Below are 22063 nucleotides of genomic sequence, written 5' to 3' on the forward strand. Positions count from 1 at the left end.
CCCATCTGCTCCAAAGAGGGCCGAGAGCTGAAATCCTGCCTTCCCAAAAGCTGACTGCGTGTGTGCCTGCCTGTGGCAGCTGCCCAGGAGAGCGGGACGCGGTCGGGGCGGGAACCGGCACCGTCGGCCTTTTCAGCTACGGCTGACCGATGAAACGCACGCATGCTGCTTGGTAAAACAGCCGCTGGAAAGAGGGGAGAGCTGATCCAGCAGAGGTAGCGGCTGGGCAGAGACCAGGTCTAACCGGGCAGGGGGTGCCAATGAGATCACCGGCTTAAAACAGAAAGAAAAAACAACCCCAAAACTGAGAGAAGCAGCATTGCTCATGAGGCTGTTTGGCGTTGACACGCTCCCCAGCCCACCCACGACGGAGGAGGCACGTTCAGCGTGGGGCACGCTGTGTTGTGGAGGGGAGGGCTCCCGGGGCTCCCCGTGGGGCTCAGCCGCAGCGTGTCCCCCTTGCCCTCCCCCACCATGGGTGACAGCCCCCCACCAGCCCAGGGGACAGCCCCGCTGCCTTCCCGTCTGTGCTTTGGCTCTGGGGAAGGGGTACCCCACTTCAGCTCCCCCCAGCCCCATTGGGACAGCCCACCGGCACCGCCGCCCGGCCCCTGCCGAACGAAAGGGAAAGGCAACAAAACAAAACCCACGGCACGAACGGAAAGGGGACTGCCGGGCACTGGCCCGAGGCTGCTGAGAGGGAGCGAGCCGCTCGCCGTCCCGTCGGCATCGCCCCCGCCGCGAGGCGCGAGCGCCCGCACGCTACAGCTCCGACTGCGAGCGGGAGATGCGCGGGCCCTTGCGGATCTCCTTCCGCTTCTCCTCCTTCTTCCTCCGCTTCTCCTCCTCCCGCAGCGCCTTCTGGAAGGTGTCGCCACTGGGGAAAAACTGCGGGATGACGGCAGGGGGTCAGCATGGGGGAGCCCCCACAGCCTCCCAGAGGCACGACCTCCCCCAAACCCATCGCACAAGCCCCGCGATGCCAGAGGGCTGGAGGCTGGATGCGGCACCAGGCAAACGGGGTCCCGATGCTCCCACGGGGCACGTGGCCACAGGTGGGGCGAGATGGCACCAGGCACCCGAAACCAACCGCAGCCCAGCTGGGGAATTTGATGCACGCGTTTTGGCCAAGCTCCCTCTGTGCTGGGGGGGGTTGGCCGCTCCCCACCAAGCCACTCGTTCCCTTTCCCAGCCGCCTGCCTGGAGCCACAACGAGGATAGGGAAGCCCACGGGGCAAGCCGGCGGCATTACCATCTTACCTCGGAGTGGTCCGTTTTAAAGGGATTGCGGTAATCAGGTGATTTCTCACTGATTCCCAGCTCCTGAGCCATCTGTGGAGCAAAGCGGAGACCGCGTCGGGGAGCGGTGCCTCCCCCCTGTGACCAGGGTCCCCTCCTCCCCACCAGCCCCCTTCGTGCTCTTCCCCCACCCCTCAGCCCAAGGACACCCCTCAGACATGGGGTACGCTCCCCCTGCCCTCCTTTTACCCCCAAAACCTCACTCCCCAACCCCAGCAGCAGAGTGGGGATGCGACGGGGGGGGACCAGGAGCCGTACCAGCCCCAGGACCTGGGAGTGGGGTCCCTGCTCGAACACGCCTGTCAGGTTGCAGAAGCCGATGCCCCAGCGGATGAGGCTGTTCCAGTTGGAGTTGCGGTCGAAGTAGTGGTGCACGATCTTGGGGAAGCGCAGGACGACGTCCCCGAAGAAGGCAGTGTTCTCCACCACGTGGGAGTATGCTGTGGGGACAGCCGCCAGCCCCGTCGGCACACGTGCCCCATTCCACTGGTGCCTACGTCCCCGCCAGGAGGTGGGGAGGCTGAGGGCGAACGGGTAGGCTCCCCAGTACAAACTGGTCAGAGAGGCAGCAACAGGGTCCCCGACAGACAGGGACCAGCCCAGGTCTGGTCTGGGTACACAGGGGTTTTGGACCTACCCCAGCGCCGGTCCCAGGAGGAACTTTGGCGATGCCCCAGAGCATTAGGAAAGGGAGGGGGTAAGGACCGGAGAGGACTCACCATCCTTTATCTTCTCGTCCTGAGGGAAAGGCCCATCTGGAGGCACATCAGCAGCGATGAGCACAGCACGGGAGTCCTCCAGCACCTGCCAGAGCCCTCAGTTACTGCCCCATCCTGCTGGCCCTTCCCCAAACCCTGGGGGTGCTGCCCCAGCTGCCCCACGTTGAAGCCCCATGGCGTCCCACCCTTGGGTCCTAAAGCCCACTGCCCACCCAGCTCTTCTCTTTGACCCCATGGAGGCCCCTCGGCCGTCCCTGCTTCTCCTGCCCACCCTCCCCAGGCCCACGGCACACCGAGCCTGGAGGGTGGCCCGTGCCGTGGCTCACTTTGAAGAGTCCCTTGAGCATGATGTCGATGATTTTGTACTGCTGGTTGATGTCATTGAGCTCGATCAGGTTCTTCAGTGCGTTCATCTGGTCCTTGCGCTTCACCTCAAACAGCTTCTTATCTGCACCACCGTCAAGGACGCTGTCGGTACGCTCCCACCATGCTCCTGCTCTCCCTCTCTGCTGGGCACCTGGCACCATCCTAGCCCCCCCAGTTCTCCACAAGGTGCCTGAGGGCTGGGGGGCAGCACCTAAGCCAGGATGAAACATGGGTTTCCAGCAAGCCCCTTTGCCCAGACACCCCAGCAGGGCACTTAAGGATGCTGGGCGCTCGTGGGGAGCTTTCTGCTTGCCAGTCCCTGCTCCAGCTGACGGGCTGGAGGATGAGCATGAACTCCCACCTTCCCCATGCGTGTTTCCACAAGCACATATATTAAATACCTTTTAATAATTTGCCTGTTCATCAGGGCATGCTGCCGTGTCCTAGGAAGGGCTTGCATTAGCCCACCTCCCTGTGGGTGATAAATGCCCGCGGCACAGAGGAGACTGAGTGCTGCAAGCCCAGGAGCCCTCTCCCATCATCCCAGCCAGCAATCCCAAAGCACTGCGACCCACAGGCGTGCTCTGCCACCCGGCTGACCACACTGCTCCCAAGAGCGGACTGGGAGACGTGCTTGGCGCCCAGCATGCTGGAGCAGAAAGGAAAAGCACCGCGCTTGGGAGGATGCCAGGCACTGCTGGAAAACCCACCTCCACTCCTTCACCAAGCCAGGCGCTTGGTTAGCAAACCTGGGAGCTCAGCTAAAACCCTTCTACAGAAGAGCAGAGAGGCAACTGCCCAGCGGTTCTGGGTCCTCTCTCTTCCACCCCCCTGCGCCCCTTTCCATGGTCTGACGCTTTGCCTGCGCGTGAGCTCCTTCCAGCCTCAGCAGGTGTGAGTGTGTACGCCAGGACATGAGGGGCAGGCTGCAGAGAAGGATACATATTTCCAAGCCGGAGTCCACCCTCTGTTTTTCCAGGTCTGCGAAGCTGCCCCGGGACAGCAGCAGCGCCAGCAGAATGGAGCAGATGAAGAGAAAATCCATGTTGGCCGTCACAGCCTGGAACAAAATGGACCAACAAAACCAATTACCAGCGAGAAGACTTACCAAAGGGAAAAGTCACAGGAGCCTCTCAGGACCAACAGCACATTGCCCTCGGCAGCAGGGTCCCTGCCCGCCTCTCCCTTGTCCCCACGATGGGTTTGCGGGAGATGGTGGCCAGAGCAGGGCCACGGGGCGATGCTGCAGCCGGCCCGCTCTCCCCTGCGAAGGAAGCCCTGGTCCCCCCCTCCTCTCTACCTGCCTCCTCTGCTGGCTGGGCACTGGCTAGGCCCCCAGGGATCTGGCTGAGCACTGACCCAGCAGAAAAAATTAAGTCCTACCCCTTCTCCAAAAAATAACAGCTAGCTTTTTGCTGGGTATGCAAGTTAGAGCAGCCAGCAACCGAAGCAGCAGGGCCGAAGGGAGGAGGAGGATGGCCGAGGAGATGAAATCCACCTCTCCTTCCAGCACCAGGCTCGACCATCTTACTTCACCTCTTGGGGTGCTTGCTGGTACCTGGACCCTTCCCCTGGCTACAAGCCGGGTGCCAGCTGTGTGCCCCATGCTGAAAAGCAGCAGCTGGGTGATCTGGTGGTAATTCCCCCCTCGCCCCAAGCACGTCCCTCCCCAGATGATGCCTGAGGCTCTGCACGGATGTGGTCGGGCTGCTCCTGGCCACGAGGGTCCCTCAGACAGAGCCAATGCGGATAAGAGAGAGGCTGGAGGAGAAGGTCCTTGAGAACGAGGACCCTGGCCCCTGGGACAGCCCAGACCTCGGACAAGGAGAGCAGTACCTCGGCCTCCAGGCACCGGGATTCAAGGTGGCCTGTCCGCAGGGATGAGGTTTCCGCGGGACTGAGCAGCGGCCAGCGGCAATTACGGAAGCAGCAGCTCCTTCAGAGGCATCCCCTGAGCCGCCTCCTGCTCCGGAGGGAAAGGCAGATGTATGAGGCCACCAGAGCTGCCCTCACCCTGTCCCCCTGCTCTCCCCCTGCATCCGAGCTCGCCCACCCAGCCGAGCCTCTCCCTGCGATGCCCTAACTGGAACAGAAACAAATCTCTTCTTTGCACCAAATCTAGGGTTGTTTTTTTTCTTGTTGTTTTTCTTTTTTAAACAAATACAATTTGTTCGAGCTCAGGCCCATGAGCAAGACAAAGCGGGCAGCACCGGCAGCTCTCCCAGTCCTGCAAGGAGCAGCAGCAGCTCCCACCAAGGCTGAGCCAAGCGCCCTCACACCCCCAGCAGGGGCAGGGAAACGGCGTCAGGCAAACACGAGAAACCCTCTGCATCGTCTTCCTGTTGTGCTTCGAAAAAGGCAGCACCCCTGGAAGGGAATGGATCAGAGTAACTACAACCAGCGTTACAGAGGAAGAGACAGCTGCCCCCCGTGTGGGCTCAGCATCACACTTCGCATTTCCGATGCGATGCAGAGCCGGGGCGGCAGCACAAGCCTCCCACACAGGGCCCGGGGTCAGTCCCCTCTGCCCACTGTGGTGTGAGGTTTAAGGCATATTCCAGCCACCCTGAAAGGCCACAAAGAACACCGATAAGCCGAGGCTGTAAGGAGAAATTCTCCAGCCCAGGCGAGCAGATGCTCTGCTGGACCCACCAGCCTGGTGGGCTTCCAAGAGACTGCTTCACCCTGCCAAAAACCACGACCCAAGGACCTGAGGCCTGGCTCAGTGAGGGGGTGTGGGTCCACCCTCTGCAGAGCCCCCCCCCAGCTGCTCCCTCCCTCCTAGGCTCTCGGGGAAGAGGAAGAGCAGCAACTCAAAAGCACAAACTGTGACTGCCCTGGGACACAGGCTCTTGTTTGCCCCTCGGATCAGACATGCGGCCGTAAGGACCAGGCTGGCTATTTGTCGTGCTCTTGGAGAATCAGAGAAACCTTGGAGGCAGCTGGTGACCCCCAGACCAGGCTGAAAGGCAAAGAGCAGAAATGCTCGCCACAACAGCTCTGCCACGCTGCCCGCAGCAGTCCCGGCACGCCTGGTTAGGGCAGGGGCTCCCGCATCCCCCCTTCCGACACGGGAGCTGGGTGGCTGGCGGATGCCCCGCGGCCGCTCCAAGGAGGAAGACGTTGAGCTGCAAAAAAACCCGCTCAGGCAGCAGCAGAGCAAGGCACGGCTCTCGGCCAAAGGGGTTGCCGGCCACCTGGTTGCTGCAGCAGAGAGCCCACCAGCCTGCCTGGCTGCCCCCGAGTCTCAGAACGGAGACGGGCTTTTCCACAGACACGACAGCAGATGCTGCAGTATAGATGGCTAGTATTTTCAATGAAAACGTTTTCAATGACTTTACAAATCCTCCTGCAGCAGTTCTGCAGATTGTGCCATGGGACAAGGTCAGAAGAAGAGGACTGGAGAACCACACCATACCAGAAGCCCATCACCTTTTCATCTGACCCCTTCCCTGCTGACACTCATTCTCACATCGAAGCTACTGACCGTCGTTGTCCATCAGGCGGAAACACCCCTGTGAAAATGAAGCAGGAGCCAGTTGTTGCCCTCACCCGCAGGGAAACTGAGGCTTCTCGTGCCGCATGGGACCAGCCTGAGCTTATTTCCCTTTGCTGCCCTGCCCTTTTCAACCCATTTTAATAGCAGAGGACATTCCCTCCTCTCCAGGCCAGACTGCGTAAGCGCAGGAATGCCAAAGCTTCTTGCAGATGTTCCTCCATGCTTTCCCCACGAACCCTCCCTCGTGTCTTCACACCCGCTGAAGGACGAGATGAGACAGAAACACCGCAGAGCTGCTCCTCTCTTCCCTCCCCGCTTCTCCCTGAACTGATCCCTGCCAAAGCCAGCTCTGCCTGGTGCTCCCAGAGCGGTCCGGGGAGCCAGGGCCTGGCCTGATGCTACAGATGGGAAGGAGTTTCCACCAATATTCCCTTGCAGCCCCGGCCAGCTGGTTGTTTCAGCAGAAAGCCCACCAGTCTGTCTCGCTGTCTCCCGTTCTCTTAATTTAGACATGTTTTTCCAAAGACACGACAACAGATGCTGTGTTATAGATGGTTAGTACTTTCCATTAAAATGTTTTTAATGACTTTATAAATTCTCCTGCAAGAGCCCCATCTGAACTGAGCATCCCCGGGATTTATGCGCTTAATGAGCTCGCGAGGCAGAGCCACGCTGCCACGCTTCGGTTCCCAGGAGGGACTTTCGCAGGACCCCCCTTCCCTTCCGCAGGGCACTGAAACGCCGGGGCAGAGCATCACCAGCCCGCTTGCCCCGAAACAAGGAAGGAAAACTCCCCGCCCCACGAATCCATCCCCGAGCCGCTGCTCCGACAGCCAGATGAGGATTAATCTCTTGTCGCAGCTGAACCAAAAGCTTCTGAAGCGAAACACAGGCTGCTCAGACTTCTTCTGCCAGGACGTTTCTCCACAGGGCTGACATGATCGGTGGCACGGCAAGGGCCGTTCGCACCAGCTTGCCTCCGAAGTCCCTCAACCCCCAAACCCAGAGCTGGCCCACCGCGGGGACGGACAGCCCTGACCGAAGGCAGGGAGCTGCTGCGACTTCCAGCAGGAACGGGTCCGTCCCAGCCCACCCCCGTGGCTCCCATCCTGCGGGAGGGGGTCGGCAGCCCCCCGAGGGGCTGGGGCGGCGGCGGGCACGGAGAGAGAGGCGGGGGGGGGGGGGGGTGTCTCTCTCAAGCACCGCCGAAAGTGATGGCAGGCGCAGGGGGACCGCAACAGCCGAGACCAGCCCGGCCACGCCGCGGGAAACCCACGCAGAGCCGCGGGCGCGGCAGGCAGCACCGGGGGGTGCGCACCCACGGCTGCCGGGCCGGTGCTGCCGGCGGGCGGCTCCTCGCACGGCTCCCACGGGGGGGGTCGGGGGAGGGGGGGGTGGCCCCCTCGGGCAAAACCCCCTTAACCGAAGCTCCAGCCAGGCAGCCCCGGGGCCGCGCCGCCCGCCCCGCTCACCGGCCACCCCGGCTGCGGGGGCTTCCCTCCGTCCCGGGTCTCCCTCTGGGGGGGGGGGGGGGGGGCGCGGCGGCCACCCCCTCCCCGCCACGACCCCCCGGGGAGGGGAAGGGAAGGGAGGGCTCCCAGGTGTGTGTGTGTCCCTGGCCCGTCTCCCCGCAGGCTGCCCCCTCACCTGCGGGCCGGGTACCGGGTACCGGGGTGGGCGCTCAGTCCCGCCGCGCTGCCATGCCGCCGCCGCCGCCGGTTCCCCGCCCCGCCGTGTCACTTCCTGAGCTGCCGCCCCGCCCCGGGCCGGCCCGGCCCCGCCGGGGCTGACCGCGCTCCCGCGGCCGGGGGGGAACCGGTCGCCGCGATCCCCACCACCACCACCCCCGCCCCGGGGGTCTGCTCCCGCCGCGGGCCGGCTTCCCCCGGCTCCGCGAACGGCGCTGGGAGAGAAGCGGCAGGCGGGGGGGTCGGGGCCGCAGCCCACGGGCTCGCTCTGCCACCGGGGAGAAGCCGCCTCTGCCCAACGGGCCCAGCGGCACCGCTGCCTCCCCGGGGGTCCCGGCCGAGCCCCCCGCCGGCCCCGAGGAAGGGGCCATCCCGCAGCACGGCCAGCTAAGGCGGGGGAGCAGAGCCGCCTCCGCAGCCCCCGCCCGCCCGGGGCGACGGCGTCCCCGCCAGGCAGGGCTGTTGGTGATAACCGAGGAGCATCAACCGGGCTTCGCCCCACACAGAAAAGGAAAGGAGCCCCGTCTCAGTAACCAGGCTTTATAAACGATTCTCAACAAACCTTTCTCCGAAAACGAGCTACAGACGACTTCCTTTGCCCTTCTTCCCTCTGCTACTCGATGGGAATACAGGGCAGGATGGGGTCTCCTGATCCATCCCCGTCCCTCTGCTGCGTGCACCCCATCTTCTCATTTCAGTCTCCAATGTGCGAGAGGGACACTGCCACGCTTCCCAGACATCTGTTGTGGCTGGCATGAGCGGAAACCGCAGGGAAGGCATGGCTGACACTCCAGCGCGCTACGGGAATTCCCACATTTGACACACTGCTGATGGGAGGTTTTCATTACTGAACCAGCCCTCCCCCAAGCCACGGAAACCCCACCAACAGATGTGAGAAACACCATCGTGGACGAACCTGAAGAAAGTTCTTTTTCGACAAAACTGATGTCAAAACTTGGTTTTGACCAGAGGGTTTTGTCTTCTGCGTTCATGACTCTCCATTCAGGTAGCCACCACTGCTGCTCTCTGAGTGTACCCAAACCCCTTCCTAACAACCAAGATTTGAAGGCTTCTTTGTATGTGTAAAAGCCAGAAATGAGGAGCCGCTTCCGCAATGTAAAAAGACCTCCTGTCCCCCTTCCCTCACCCCTGTACAGACAGGCAAAGGCAGTGCAGAGGAACTTCATGGGGCTGGGTGGTCTCCACTCAGACAACCTGCGCTCCAAGTGTCCCACCACAGTGCAGTAGTATCACGGTGGGGGTAAGCACGAGGACAAGCTACTTCTCAGAGGTAGCAAATGCCTCACCCAGTCCATGCCCTGCACGTGGCCGATGACAGTGTCCCACAATGGAGGAAGTCCCCACCCCAACAGGAAATCACTGCTGGGGCTGCTTCCATCACTGCTACCTGTCTGAGGCAATGCGGCGTGATGAAAACAGGAAGGCAAAAGCAGTTGGTTTGAGAAATAAACAAACACTGCGCCAGGCTCCCTTCCTTCTCCACAAGTAATCTGGGAGTGGCCCCCACCTCCCGTCCATGAAGAGGAGGATTCAGGTCTCAGGAAGGGACTCTAAGGCCGAGCAGAACAAAATTCAGTAACTCCACTCGGCAGCTTCCGAATGCTCGCTGCACTCTGAAAGTGCTCGAGTCATCTTCGGGTTTCCACGACTTCATGGGCGTACTGGTGCTAGTTAGCACGCAGACAGAGGTTAAGTGATTTCTCATCCTCCAGGGAGATCATTACTGCTTTCAAGTCACAGTCTCCCTGGCCTGCTCCCCTTTCATCAGACCACCCCTGCCATATAGATGAATGCAATCCCAGCACAGAGACCCACCCATCTTTAGTCCCAAATGTCTCCTCATTTCCCAAATGTCTTTTCAAATTTGGGGATGACAAAGCCTTTCATCCCAAAGTTAGCCAAGTGTAGCAACCACTCCGAGTTTTTGCAATTGTATTCACCTTCAGCTGGAACAAGGGAAGGAGCAGCAGATCAAGAATCCCTTCCACCTCTGTTACACCTACCACCCTCACATCACCTATCAAAGGTGTCTGCCCAGCAAAGGATACACAATGTCCTGATGTTTTACACATGCGGTCCTCTGTCCCACAAGGTGCTCCAGCAAGGTCTGAATGGTCCTCGACTGCACTGGCTCCACCTGGCAATGACTGCTCTGAATCTGAGCAGTCAGAAGAACGAACGATTTCCAGACCAGCAGGAAACTGTTGGGCTTGTTCCTCATAACCTCCCTCCCTCAGCTCCACACAGAGCAATGAGACCTTCAAACTTTGATCCAGGAGGGAATCAAGGGGACGCCCAATATGACGACACAGTTTAGGCAGCTGCTGGCATCACTCCCTTTCTATTTCACTGTACGCCCCTCAAGGCAGTAGGCCAAGCTAGCAGCTGCGGGATTCCTCTTCATCTTACTATAACCGCCTCAAAGGAAGTTTACGGCTCCCCATCAAAGGCTAAAGCAAACCCCTAGGGATTCCCTTCCCATTCTCCTAGGCAGTCACTGCGCTCTTACCTGACAAAGGAAGAGGTGAAGAGCACGAGATGTGGCCTCAGGCAGCTCTGCTAAGTTGGCTTCTGCTGCCTCCTGGAGAATCTGGCTAATTTCTTTTTGAGAAATAATATTGCTGCTCTGATATTTCAGAAACTTGACCAAAGGAAAAAAATAGAGGCATTAAATAGTGAAAGACCCACAGACTCCAACAGTGACTCATCTCCTGGAACGGCCTCTTCTATGTAACGGCATGCTGCAGCCCCTTAAGCACAGGCCTGATTTTTATACCACTTCTAATAGAACCAGTGCAAATATCTGTGTTGATGGTGCTCTGGTTTATAACCAGACTTATTTTGGTTTAGGTCAGGAAGGAACTAAAATAAACCAGGTAACCTTTTAAAAGTGAAGTAAGAATAGCAAATATTCACAGACACATCTTGTATTTGGAGGAGGAAGGTTCACATTAAACGTCTTCCTTTCATCCACTGCCAAGAGGGCTTTGTCTGCAGTGTTTCTGCTGGGTAGGACCACATCCCCTCTCTTGCTCACAGGGCCCACCTACAGCAGGGCAGGAGGTTGCGGTAACTCTCCCCCCGAAAAGTCAGGTCTGTAAGGTCAAAGACAGGGAGACAAGCTGTGATGCCAAGCAGAGCTCTGTTTTCCATAGCACTGCAGCACGCTCCCTGACTGGTAACAGCAGTTGCATGTTCTCTGCAGGTTTCCCCTCTCCTCCCCAGCGGTCCTAGATGATGTAAATAAATGCTACAAACACCAGAAGAACAGGAGGTGCTCACTAACAGCAGTCAGTTTCTGCAGGGTGTGGAAGGGAAGTTCACTTTAAAATATCATTATTATAGGGCACAAATATAGTGCCAGACGAAGCCACGGCAGTATCTGAGATTGTGTGTGCGTAGGGGGTAAGTTCCAATAACTGCACTGTACCAACATACTGGTAAAAATGGCCAACAGCCTGCCCTTCCCCTGCTCACCAAAGTCACCAGCCTGAGGACTCCTGGCTGCAGAAGGGACTTCTGGCCCCGATTGAGTAGTGCGAAGAGCAGGAATCGGTGCCAGGGCTGTGAAGCAACATGTAGAGCTGGGAGAGAAGGAGAAGCCAATCAAAGACAGCTTTAAAACTGGCCAAGTGACAGGCTGGACCCAGATAAGGACAGTCTTCAATACTGACCCCAAGTTTTCTCTTCTAGACCCCACACTGTGAAACACTAAGGGGATATTTTGCTCTGTTCTTACTTGCTTTTTAATCTGTCACTCTTTGGGCAAGAGTTTAGTCATGAGGACAAAAGCTTAGTAGCTTTTTAAAGCAGAAAATACATTTTGTCCATCTTTGTGCTGGTACAGGAAGAGAAACCTTCTCCTGGGGTGCACGTCATAAAATAGTAAGGGGATATCTTTAGCCCAGGGTTTTAAAAATAATACCCTCTGGTTTCAATATGAGGACAAGTTTCCTAACCACAGGTTTTATTTAGCTGCAGAATACCCTTTGGGGAATGAAGAAAGCTCTATAACATAAGCTGCAGAAACCGAGCCTGGATCTGCAGCAGAGAGCATACTGTGGGGACCAGCCAGGCTGATGGCAGCAATACAATCAGTAGAGAACATTTTCTTAGTAAGGAACATATATGATAAACAAAGTTCAGGCTCAAGGTCACTGTCTATGACAGCAGAAGTCTCTCACTGAATGCTGAAGGTAAGTGTTGTTACTTGGTATTTATTGCAGGCTAGGAGCATGGGATGGACAACTACAACAGGTCAGCTGATACAACTTGTTACAGCATGGCAACTCACCAGGGTTTTAGAAAGGTCCCTTTTCCACTGGCAGTCACATAACCTCCCTATTGCCACTACAAGAATCTTTTCTATGGGAATACAACACTAAAAAATCATGTAAAAATGTTTGGGGGGCATCTTTTAGCTGGTGGAAATGAGAAAGTACCAGCACTGTGCACTGAGCCTGCTCTGCGCATCTGGAAAACTCTCTGGATCAAGAGAGGGTTTTAGAAAGCCTCAAATGAGACAACTCCTGGAGTCAGAGTCCAGGCCGCACTCTTTGCAGTGTTCTCACATCTTTCGGTCAAACATAGCTATGACTCTCATTCTGCTTGGAATAAGGAGGCTCCTGTTATTGCTGTTGTGAACTTCTGTACCACAGCAAGAATTCGGGCAGCCAAAGTGACAGGTTCAGCTGTTGCTGAAGCAGCATTTCATTAGCTTAATCCCAAATCAGCAGAACCTCCCCATAACATGCCACCTTTTTTTTTTGTTAACCCAGCCTTTTAATAGCCTCTCTTCAGCTACTGGCTGTCATTTATCTGCAGTATTACATCTTCATTCAACCGCTTCCTTTCTCCCACCAGTGTCCCTTTTGTCTGGTGTTCATTCACTCCATCCCCTTCTCTTAAGTGTTTAAATGAATTGAACAGGTCAGGGTACAGAGAACTTTCTGTCTGTTGTAAGATCAGAGCCAGCACCTGGACTTTGTGGCAGGAGGCTGACAAGAAGCAGAAGGGTCTGTTCTTTCCCCCAGCTGTACAATGCTGTCATATTAGATTATATTGCTAATATGGTATACATAAGGTCTGACGTGGTCTCTGGAAACCAAGGTCTGCATTCGCCCCTGGAAATCTAGAATTTCCAGCTTCCATTCCCTAAGGCTGCCTAGTACCCTGTTCTCCCTTTCCCTCCCTCAGGACCAAAGTGTGACCAATGCTGTCTGTGTGGAAGACACATCATATTCAGATCCTCCCTCCCCTATATTTATGGTCTAAAGGTTTGCTACAAATTGACCTGGAAGTGAAAGACTATTGCTACACTCCTTCCACTCCTAAACCTCTCACTCTTACAATATGGGGGGGTAGGGAATGACTTTTTTCCTTCTGGAAACCATCTTGGTGTCCAGAGCCAAAGTGAGGGCTTATGCCTGCAGGGGAGCCTGGCACTGTGATTTCAACCGATAAAGCACATGATTAACTTTAGGCATACAAATAATTTTTCTTATTGGGCATAAACTCATTAAGCATCTGCTCCAGGGCGCTACTGGATGGAGATCAAAGAGCTCAAATCACTGCAGGAGAGAAACCCAGGAGAAGAAAGAGCAGGAAGACTTTACCAACATCCTGGTTCTTCACATACAGGTATTCCACTAAGGTTTCCAGGCAGGCAACCACGGCTTGAGAGAGCAGCAAGTCTTTCTGGAATACCAAGAGGGGGAAGAAAAGAAGAAAAAAAAACCCAACCCAGTCAACAGCTATTACAAGAGGAAAATTCATAAAGTGGCAGGATCTGAAGAGCATACAAGACAGGAAAATAACACCCTTCATCTCCTTCACGGGATGCAACATGCTGCAAATTATCTGTCACGTCAAGGAGCCAGACAAAGGCACGACTACTTATTCTGAAACTAAAAAAAAATAAGTAACAGCCTCCAAAGAATAAAGATGGGAGCCCAATGTCGCTTGAGAGAGTTAAATGTAAACCAGCGTACCACCCCTGGAGCCCAACATCACTTGAGCAAGTTAAATGTACACTGATGTACTACGCCCCAAAGCACCTTGCCAGGGACCTGGGGGAGGGACTGGGATTTGTTACACTTGTCCCACCTCTGTCCCTATGCATTTGGCGTCCCTGCAGAGCAGGAGATGGGAAAACGGAGATCATCATTAGCGCACAGAATTTCAGCTATCCAGTTCAGCGGCAGGGAGTACTGCATAGCTTGATTTACCTTCTTTCTCACTGCGCCATGCTGCAGCAAGAGCATTTTCCCTCCTCCTTATCACATGTCTGTAAGGGGTGGAAAATGCAGGCAGAAGAAAAAAAAAAAGGCAGCCCCTTAGGTCCTGTAACAGGGTGGTTTCTCCTCAGGTTACTGTACCTGCTTGAAGCCCAACACTTGTGTTGTTCCAAAAGTCATATTTTATATACCTGCAACTCGACGTGCACCATAAGGTTCTGCAGACTGACAACAAGCGAGAAGACCTGCCACGTGGCAAGAGGGTGCAAGGCAGCATCCTGCAGTGATGATGGCTGTGGTGGCGTAGCACCTTGGGCTGTGTTTTGGCCAACGATCACCAACAGAGAGGAGCAGAAGTTCTGTCGGAGGACAGCTCTCAGGAACTGCATGATGCTTACTAAACAGGGAGTCACTTATTAGCGTGCGTCAGTGTTTTCCTCTCCCCTGCCCTGTGTGTTGGTGCGTGTGCAATAGCATGGGAGAGGGTGAGAAGAGAAAATTTGGGCTTAAGGGCCCACTGGAGTTGCCCACCAGCTGCTGACAGCTGCAGGCAGGAATGGCAACACAAGTTCCCTTGTTCATCTCCTCTCTGTGAGACACTATCCTAGTTCATGCTCAGTTCCAGATGTCACTACCCCCAAGGAAGATTTGCCCAAACACAGAACTCCAGACAGTTCCCTTTTGCCTTTTCTCACTCCCAGTTATGTACTCCCAAAGCCAAATGTACCAAAGCTTCCAGATTCCCACCAGCACCTCCACCATCCCTCTCCACAGTCACCAGTTCTCCCTTGCTGCCTGTAACATGGTAGTAGCAGCTGCTTCCAGTCAAATCCCTGTAACAGATGCAAAATACCTAACAGCAGGACTGGCTGCTTCTTCCTGAAGATGACTGCATTCAGGACTGCCGTTAAGTCTAGAGAGAGTGACTGGTGAACCTAGAGGAGAATGAAATAGAAGAGAAAAAACGGTGCTGGTTCAGACCAGGTAAAAGCTCACACACTTTCAGTCCTTAGACACTACCCCACAACAACCGCAAAGCATCAAATACAATGACAACTGCCCACATTCATATGAGCTTGCTAATATTGAACACTTACTTGCCAGTAATAGGTTTGGATTTTGATTGTTCCATTATTGATCATTTTAGTATCAAAAAAGCAGTTTACAGCATGGGAGCTGTGTCTCCCACCCCCAGCCTTCCCTTGAGAAAGGCCTTAAAATGCGTTTTACTCTGTCCTGAAGAGGAAAGTGATTTGGGCCAGGAGGGATGGGTATGCATTTTTTCCCCCAGGATTTCTGCTGCTCTCTAACTCTCCAATGATTCGTGTCTCAGCCTTCAGCAACATGATAGCTTCCAGTCCTGCTGGAGAAGTGCAGCAGCGAATAACTTGTGGACAATAACAAAAGAGCAACCAAGGCAAGCAGATTCCAGGCCAGAGCAAAGCACTTTCCTCTGCTAATGAAGATTTTTTTTCTTTTTCAATTTTTCTTTTTTAAGGTTTAGCCATTCCCTGGATCTGAACACTAGAGTGGTTCTAACCTCAGTATTGTAGCGATGCTGATAAAGTAAGAGGGATGCAACCAACAGCCATCCAGAGCAGAGCAATGCATCCTCAGATGACAGGTAAGCAGGTTCAGAAGGAGGGGACCGCAACCAGGTGTACTCCAAAACCTTCTGCAGGAGCTCTAGCAAGGACACATTGGAAAGCAGCACAGCCACTGCTGCGTGGGAGAAACATAATCAGAGAGGCTGATGGGATGGCACAGGTTAAACCAGTTTGACAAGCACAAGAGAAGTGCAGAGCACACCTCTGCTGCAGTGAGGCAGCCCCCACTGCCACGGCTCATCAGAGTAAGGCTGTCCAGCTATGCTAGTATTCATCTCCCACAGCACAAGCGACCATTCAGCCAGCTAATAAAATGACCAGCCTTCAGCTAACACAGCTGGAAGGTTGGTTAGAGCTGTTCTCTATTATTGTTTAATTTTTTGAACCATGGCAATACCAGGACATTTCAAACAAGGTACCAGAGCCCCACTGCTGTGTTTTATGAACAAGAAAAATACAGTGGTTCTGACTCTCAGCAGCCAATTCCTGCATTATCAGAAGGCAGCAAAACCAAACCAAACCAAACCCCTCAACCTAAAAAAACTCATCCCAAATACCAAATGGTCTTTGTTAACTGTAATGCTGCATCTGGAAGGGGAAAAATCCACCTTACCTGCTGAGACAGTTAGAATACCATCTCTAATGGCCAAGCTACAACCTCACTGAGACTAACTTAGCAATCAATACAATCTTGCCTCACCTCTCTGTTGACTACAAGGTGTTGTCTGATGAAGGCTCCAGTACAGAAAATTCAAGGATGGCTGCAGGAGGTCACTGTCCCTCGGCCTGCATTTCCCACAGAGATTACTGACTGGAAACAAAAGAACGTGCATAACACGGACACCAATAGAACAGAGCACCTCAGCACAAGAGAGAAGTCAGTCAGTGGGGAGAGAATTTGGACAAGAGTGACACAACCTGAAGTGAAAATAAACAGAGCATCGTACAGACAAAGCAATAGACACCTGCCCTAGAGTGTTTGCGTTAGACCGGACAGTGCAGTGGAGGACGATAATGGGGAGGGGGGAATAGAAAAGGGTATATTAAAGGGCATGTATCACATCGGGCAGCAATGAATCCAAGAGCAACAGACTTAAGTGACCTGTTTCCACAGAGTGAGTTTGATCCTAATACCAAGAACAGCCATGTGCCTGTCTCACATGGTGACCAGACTGGGGAATGGCACGGAGACCTGTGCTCCTCCACTCTCACCAACTCTGCTCACACAAGGAATAAACACGCCACGTTTGTTGTAAGCACCAAACCCTTAGGAACAATGTTTAGCAAGAGTTTGGGAGGGAAATCCAGGACTGCAGGGCCCAGCAAAACTGTCACAGAAGATCTTCTAGAACAGCTTAAAGTCTGAGTAAGCACTTCTCAAAAAACACACATCAACACGCCTCCCCACACCCTGTCCATCTACGAGCTGACTTCACGTAGGCCTCGTCAGAGGAGAGTGCCCTGCACACCCACCCCTGAAGAACACAGCCTGGGGAGCCAAGCAGGGAATGAAGGGGGTGGCTGGGGCAGGGAGAGAGCTGTGTTGAAAAATACAGAGCAGAAAGCAAGAGCAGAAGGAGCTTGTGACTCCTGGGAGCAGCTGAGCTGTGCTCTGAAACCACAGCAGCTAAAAAAGGGCTGGCATAAAGAGGACATGCTTCTTCCACACCCCCGGTTCCCTGGGCTAGTGAATGTCTTCAGAAACGCTGCTTCTTTACAAGGGCAACACAGGCAGCCCTGAGACATACAACCTTTCAAATTCAAGGGGATAGTCCTTCAAAGTCTGCTGGAGAGATCAGTTTGTCAGAGCAGGGAAGAGATGACAGGATGGATCAGCTGAACTTCCCTCTAGTATCTATTCTTTTTTCACAGCCTGCATGAACCTCCAATAGCCAAGCAAGAAGGGAGCAGTCGCCAAGTAAGGATGACCAGCCAAGAGAGCAGGTCACAGTATGGTGAGCGAACAAACATGGCCTGCTCTTCTGTGTCTCTGGGGTGCAGTGGGCAAGTCCCACAGCTGGCTGGGACCCATATACTCTGGACTCACGCTCCAGGGAGAGCCCAGGTTCACAGGGCTGCTGGTCCCTGATGGCTGGTTCGTCACAGGGCACCCCTGTGGCCTGAACCCCACAGGAGTGTTTTAGCAAGTATGGATGGGGAAGGATGATTCAGGAAGCTCATCAGCAATACTGTTACGTGCCAAGTCCACAACAGTCACAGACCCTGAAATCATGTCACGGCCAGGAGAATACTTTGGCCATCTTGTGAGGTTTCAGACAACAAACGTATTGTAAAAGCAAGAGGCAGAGAACCTGGGTTTTGTTGACTGAACTGATAACCAGGGCTCTTTACCACGCTCTGGCTATGAAAGTATCTCAAAGCAACCATAACTGTAATGCAAGGCACATCTTCTCTCAAAAGACAAAGATCCAGCCCCTAATCATCTTATGGAACAATTATCAAGCACAAATCAAAGTCCCCTGGGAGAAGATGGATGCATGGACTCACCCTGGTGAAGCAGCTTGAAGTCTGTGCTGTCCAGCTCCCTCACACCTTTGCTCCGCAGCTGCACCAGGAAAAGGAGGCTCAGCAAAACAGGCAGGTTCCTGTTAGCTAAGAAAGGCGCAGACAGCTTAGCTTGTCAGTGAACTCTAAACTGTTGTACCTTAAAGCATGCCAAAAATTGTTAATTTTCCGACTCAGGAATGAGGGTCGGTGACGGGATGAAGTATTCCCCCTTTACACACACACACACGCTCCTAACTTAATTCTCATCTCTACAGTCCCCACTGGATCTGGCTCCCTTTCTGCCACTGTGGGTTAGCCTGAGTTACATGCCGGATCCTGCCAACACCATTCTAGGAACAACTAGACAAGAGGGGGAAAAAGGAGGCTAGGGTCTTTTACACTCTTAGTGAACCATCTAAGGGGCATGGTCACTGCACATTCAAACTGAAACCTCATAAGCCCTTTGCAGACTGCCCTTTTCCCATCTACTGGACGTTCACTGGCAGCCTGTGCTTTGACAGCAGCCCAGCACCTCAGAGCACTTGGCTGCACAGCATTTGTTCTCCTCCACCTTGTGAGGCCAGGAAATGCTGTCCATCCCACCCCATAGGGCAGAGCAGAGACAGCAGAAGCGAGAGGCCCACACGGCAGGTCTATACGTGAGGAGAATGGAGCTGCTTAGACCACCAACTCCCCAGGGCGACCCCCTCCCTCGTATACTCACTCTTCTGCAGTGCCGTGAAGAGGTAAAGATTTTGTATTGTATACAGCCATACCTACAGCAAGCAACTATCGCCTCCAGGAAATGTCTTCACAAAGGCTCAGGAGTTTTCAGTTTTGAGGAGGAAACATTTATGGGTGTCTTTAATGTTCATGTAGTCTTGACAAAGTCCCATTGTTGGGCCACCTTCTTGTCTGAGAGCAGGCTACTGTTTGAACAGGGATGCAGATCCCCTGGACTTATCTGCCCCAGACCTCACAGAGAGCTGCCTGCGTGCCGGGAGACAAGTCGTGTCTCCAGAGTACATCTGGTGTTTGACTTTCTGGATGGGGCTGCCAGGAACTCAGTTAACGAGTTCAAGATGCAGTATGAGGAGGAGCTGGGGATATTAATGGCAGCAGAAGGGCTGGAATCTTGCAAAAGCCCCTCTAGCCCAGTGTCCTGTCTCCATCACCAGCAGTTTGGAGGAACAGGTCTGACTCCTGCAATAGGAAATGGACAATCTGCCTCCCCATAGCCCCTGGCACCCCTGGATTAGCAACAGAGGGACATCACAAGTCCAAATGTGCACAGTTCCAAACAAGATCAGATCTAGCAGATGCCAACATTGCCTTCCTTATCCATAATCTTGCAGCCTCGTGCTCCCCCATGCTCCTGCTTTCAGCCCCCCCTCTTCTCCAGCCTACTGACTTTGCTGGAGGTAAGGCAAAAACACTTTCCCTCTTGTTGCTTCCATCCCAACTGCTGCACAGAAAAAGACCCCAAACAGAGCAGGGCTGTTACCAGTGTCAGTGGCCCCCTCAGGAACAAGTAAAATCTGTGCTGGGCCCTATCCTAGGGGAGCCAAGGATGTCCTAGCACTGCTCCCTCTTTCAGTTCAAGCTCACAGGCTGCTTTGCACAGTGACTTTCATGATGGGACAATGGTCCCAACTCCACAGCCAGTGCTAGTAAGGAAAACAGAGTGATATCCCCCAGTCACAACCCTGCTAAATCTTTGAGAGATTTAATAGAATTATGAGATCTGGTGATACCATAGTTCCTGTTTGAGGATCAGTATCATGAATGATTCGGATGATCTCTGCTCCCAGATTCTGTGCCCTGGGAACTGAGGGTACTCAGGCATACCAAGCTGTTCTGCACAGAGAAGAGGCAAAAAGGAGGATGCCTTTCAGTCACCAGTGCTCAACTGGTTCAAGCTGGAAGATTTACCAGCACAGCTCTCCACTTGAACACTTACGGCAGCATAAGAGAACCTTGCCTTGGTTTAACAACCACAGTTTGAAGCCAGAACAACCTAAAATAGAAAGAGACTCTCTCACTTCAAAACAAGAATCTCTGGAGAAGAAAACTAAATCAGCACGCTTCTGTCTGTAAATTTCCTCATGCAGGTAAGTACTGAAGCTACACCAGCAGTTCAAAAACACTTTATCCCAGATTGCACCCCTTCAGCCATCTACCCTGCCAGTTATCTTATGGCAAGACCAAGTCACAGCGGGGAGTCACCTTGTAAGGAGGCTGAGCTGCTCTCTACCAGCAGCTGCTGCAGAATCTGTAGGAACTGACTCCGGAGGAGGTCACAGACAAGGACATCCTCATTTCTTTCCAGGAAGGTCCTTAGAGTCATCAACACCTTCCAAGCCACCTCCACAGAGCTTGAGCAGACCAGGTCCTGCAAGGGAAGAAGCACACACATTACCTTTCTGCCCTGATTAGGCAGAAGTCACTGCTATTTAATACCATTATGCTAATCTGGTGCCTTGGGAAACAGCCTAATAAAGTACTGTTCAGATTAAGTATGTCCTGATTAAATAGAAAACTGTATAAAGCAGACGGACCCTCGTCTGATAGGCACCTCCGAGTAATATCCCGTTTAAAGAATGCATTTGGCTAAGTAACTCCCATCCAGCACACAAGTGTAGGTGTAACATACATTTAAGGTCAAGGTTTTAGACAAGTGAGATCCTAAATCCTGGGCCCTGCTTCTAAGAGCACAGAGCCTCTGGCACTTCTGCTCTCCTTGTTGTTTTGAAAAATCAGGTTGCATATTAAGGATGCTTACCTAAAAATCAAGCTTATGAGTCAGTCCATAGTTACTCATTTTCAAAAGGCTGGCAGCCTTGTATCTGCAGCAGCAACATAACAGCTAAACTGCATGAAACATACATAAACCAGACAAACAATCACTCAATCACGGAAAATGGAAGAGTCGTGTACACAGCATTCAGCCCACAAGCTTGTTCCTTGAATATAGATCTCTGTCTGGAGTCTCTGAGCTGAATCCCACAGCCAGTAGCCTTAATTTGGGCATAGTTTTGTTGTTAAGGTGTCTAATATTAAATTCACCTCCACAGCATGTACAGATGCAGTTCCATAAAGACCAGGCAGAAAATGCCTGGTAGTGCTGACATAATATGATCGTCTCAACATGTGTTATGTCAGCACTGCCTTTCCTGCCCTCCCGCAGTAGTCCTAACTACTGCATTGCAAATGGTACAGCTGAAAGAGGTAAAGAGAAAACTGGTCTCAGCAACCCAGCCTATAGCCTGCCAGGACAGCCTACTGCCTTTTCCAGCTGCCTTCCCCTATCACACCATAGTTGTGCATCCAGACTGGGGTGATGGAGAGGAAATGGCTGTGGGACCCCATACCCAAGGAAAGCAGTTAAGGTAAGAACAGGCTGCCTGAGCCAGAAAAACCTCTCTAGTTCTGAGCCCGATTCCTGCCCATAACTGAGGCCTTCAGGAACAAGGGGCCGGGAGCTGTCTGCACAATCAGCTCTGCTGACATAGATCTGCTCCATATGACATTCAGGAACGTAATCTAACATCAGTCAGCCTATCTCCATTCTCTGAGAGAGCAGCTCAGATCTGGAGCATGGAGAAGACAAGTGGGATACAGTGTGTGATCACGACCACGTTCACCCCCAGATGAACACACACAGCATAAAATGGCACTAACCAAGGGCCACAGCCTTCCTGGTCCTGGTAAATGCATCACTGTGTGAACATCTTCCTACTCAGGAGCTCAAGGTCTCAGATGAAGCCACTAACCATCTGTTCTATCTAATGCAGACAATTATTAAAAGCAGATAAGCAAATAAATCATCCTTGGAAGGACATTCATTTTTGTTTCACTGTACCATGCAAAGGCCTTTCCATTTTACTAGTGCATTCTCAGGCTAAGGTTATTCACCTCATAAGTTTTGTTTACATCTGACAGTATATTTACCCCAGGATATTGCACTGTTTTATTAGTCCATCTAAATTCAGATTGATTATGCTTTTCCCCAACTGAAAGGTGAATTGTCAAAGCCTATGATTTATTACAACTCACTTTAAAGACCAGGGCAGAGCTAAATTAATTTATTTCTGCAAGAGCACATGGCAAGACTGAAAAG

At 53.4% G+C, this 22063-nt stretch overlaps 2 protein-coding genes across 5 annotated transcripts in view; both read right to left on the reverse strand.

Moving 5' to 3' along the window:
- Positions 1–302: 302 nt before the first annotated feature.
- Positions 303–7634, reverse strand: CCDC134 (coiled-coil domain containing 134). 3 transcript variants are annotated; one of them, XM_069807101.1, is made up of 8 exons: positions 7531–7634; positions 4221–4347; positions 3327–3444; positions 2345–2466; positions 2019–2103; positions 1570–1739; positions 1261–1332; positions 303–888 (listed from the first exon to the last, which is right to left on the reverse strand). In XM_069807101.1, the coding sequence occupies exons 3-8, from the start codon at positions 3427–3429 to the stop codon at positions 763–765; spliced, it is 678 nt and encodes a 225-aa protein (XP_069663202.1). In that variant the 5' UTR covers positions 3430–3444; positions 4221–4347; positions 7531–7634; the 3' UTR covers positions 303–762. The 3 variants fall into 3 exon arrangements, with proteins under 3 accessions (XP_069663202.1, XP_069663200.1, XP_069663201.1); XM_069807099.1 differs by having other exon boundaries at positions 1558–1739; XM_069807100.1 differs by lacking the exon at positions 4221–4347 and having other exon boundaries at positions 1558–1739; positions 7531–7603.
- A 461-nt stretch (positions 7635–8095) lies between these two features.
- MEI1 (meiotic double-stranded break formation protein 1) overlaps positions 8096–22063 on the reverse strand; it is a 37111-nt gene continuing 23143 nt past the window's right edge. The window contains exons 21-31 of one of the 2 annotated variants that reach the window (XM_069807103.1): positions 20170–20335; positions 17944–18048; positions 16136–16246; positions 15369–15550; positions 14682–14763; positions 14020–14225; positions 13208–13289; positions 11070–11176; positions 10102–10233; positions 9641–9750; positions 8096–8311 (exon numbers count right to left, since the gene is read on the reverse strand). In XM_069807103.1, the coding sequence (XP_069663204.1) occupies positions 8266–8311; positions 9641–9750; positions 10102–10233; positions 11070–11176; positions 13208–13289; positions 14020–14225; positions 14682–14763; positions 15369–15550; positions 16136–16246; positions 17944–18048; positions 20170–20335 (1329 nt within the window). In that variant the 3' untranslated portion in view covers positions 8096–8265. Of the gene's footprint in view, positions 9260–9640; positions 9751–10101; positions 10234–11069; positions 11177–13207; positions 13290–14019; positions 14226–14681; positions 14764–15368; positions 15551–16135; positions 16247–17943; positions 18049–20169; positions 20336–22063 lie in introns of both variants that reach the window. The other variant, XM_069807102.1, reaches the window with a different exon arrangement.

Source organism: Haliaeetus albicilla, chromosome 19 (assembly GCF_947461875.1).
Source record: "Haliaeetus albicilla chromosome 19, bHalAlb1.1, whole genome shotgun sequence".
Taxonomy (NCBI): Eukaryota; Metazoa; Chordata; class Aves; order Accipitriformes; family Accipitridae; genus Haliaeetus; species Haliaeetus albicilla.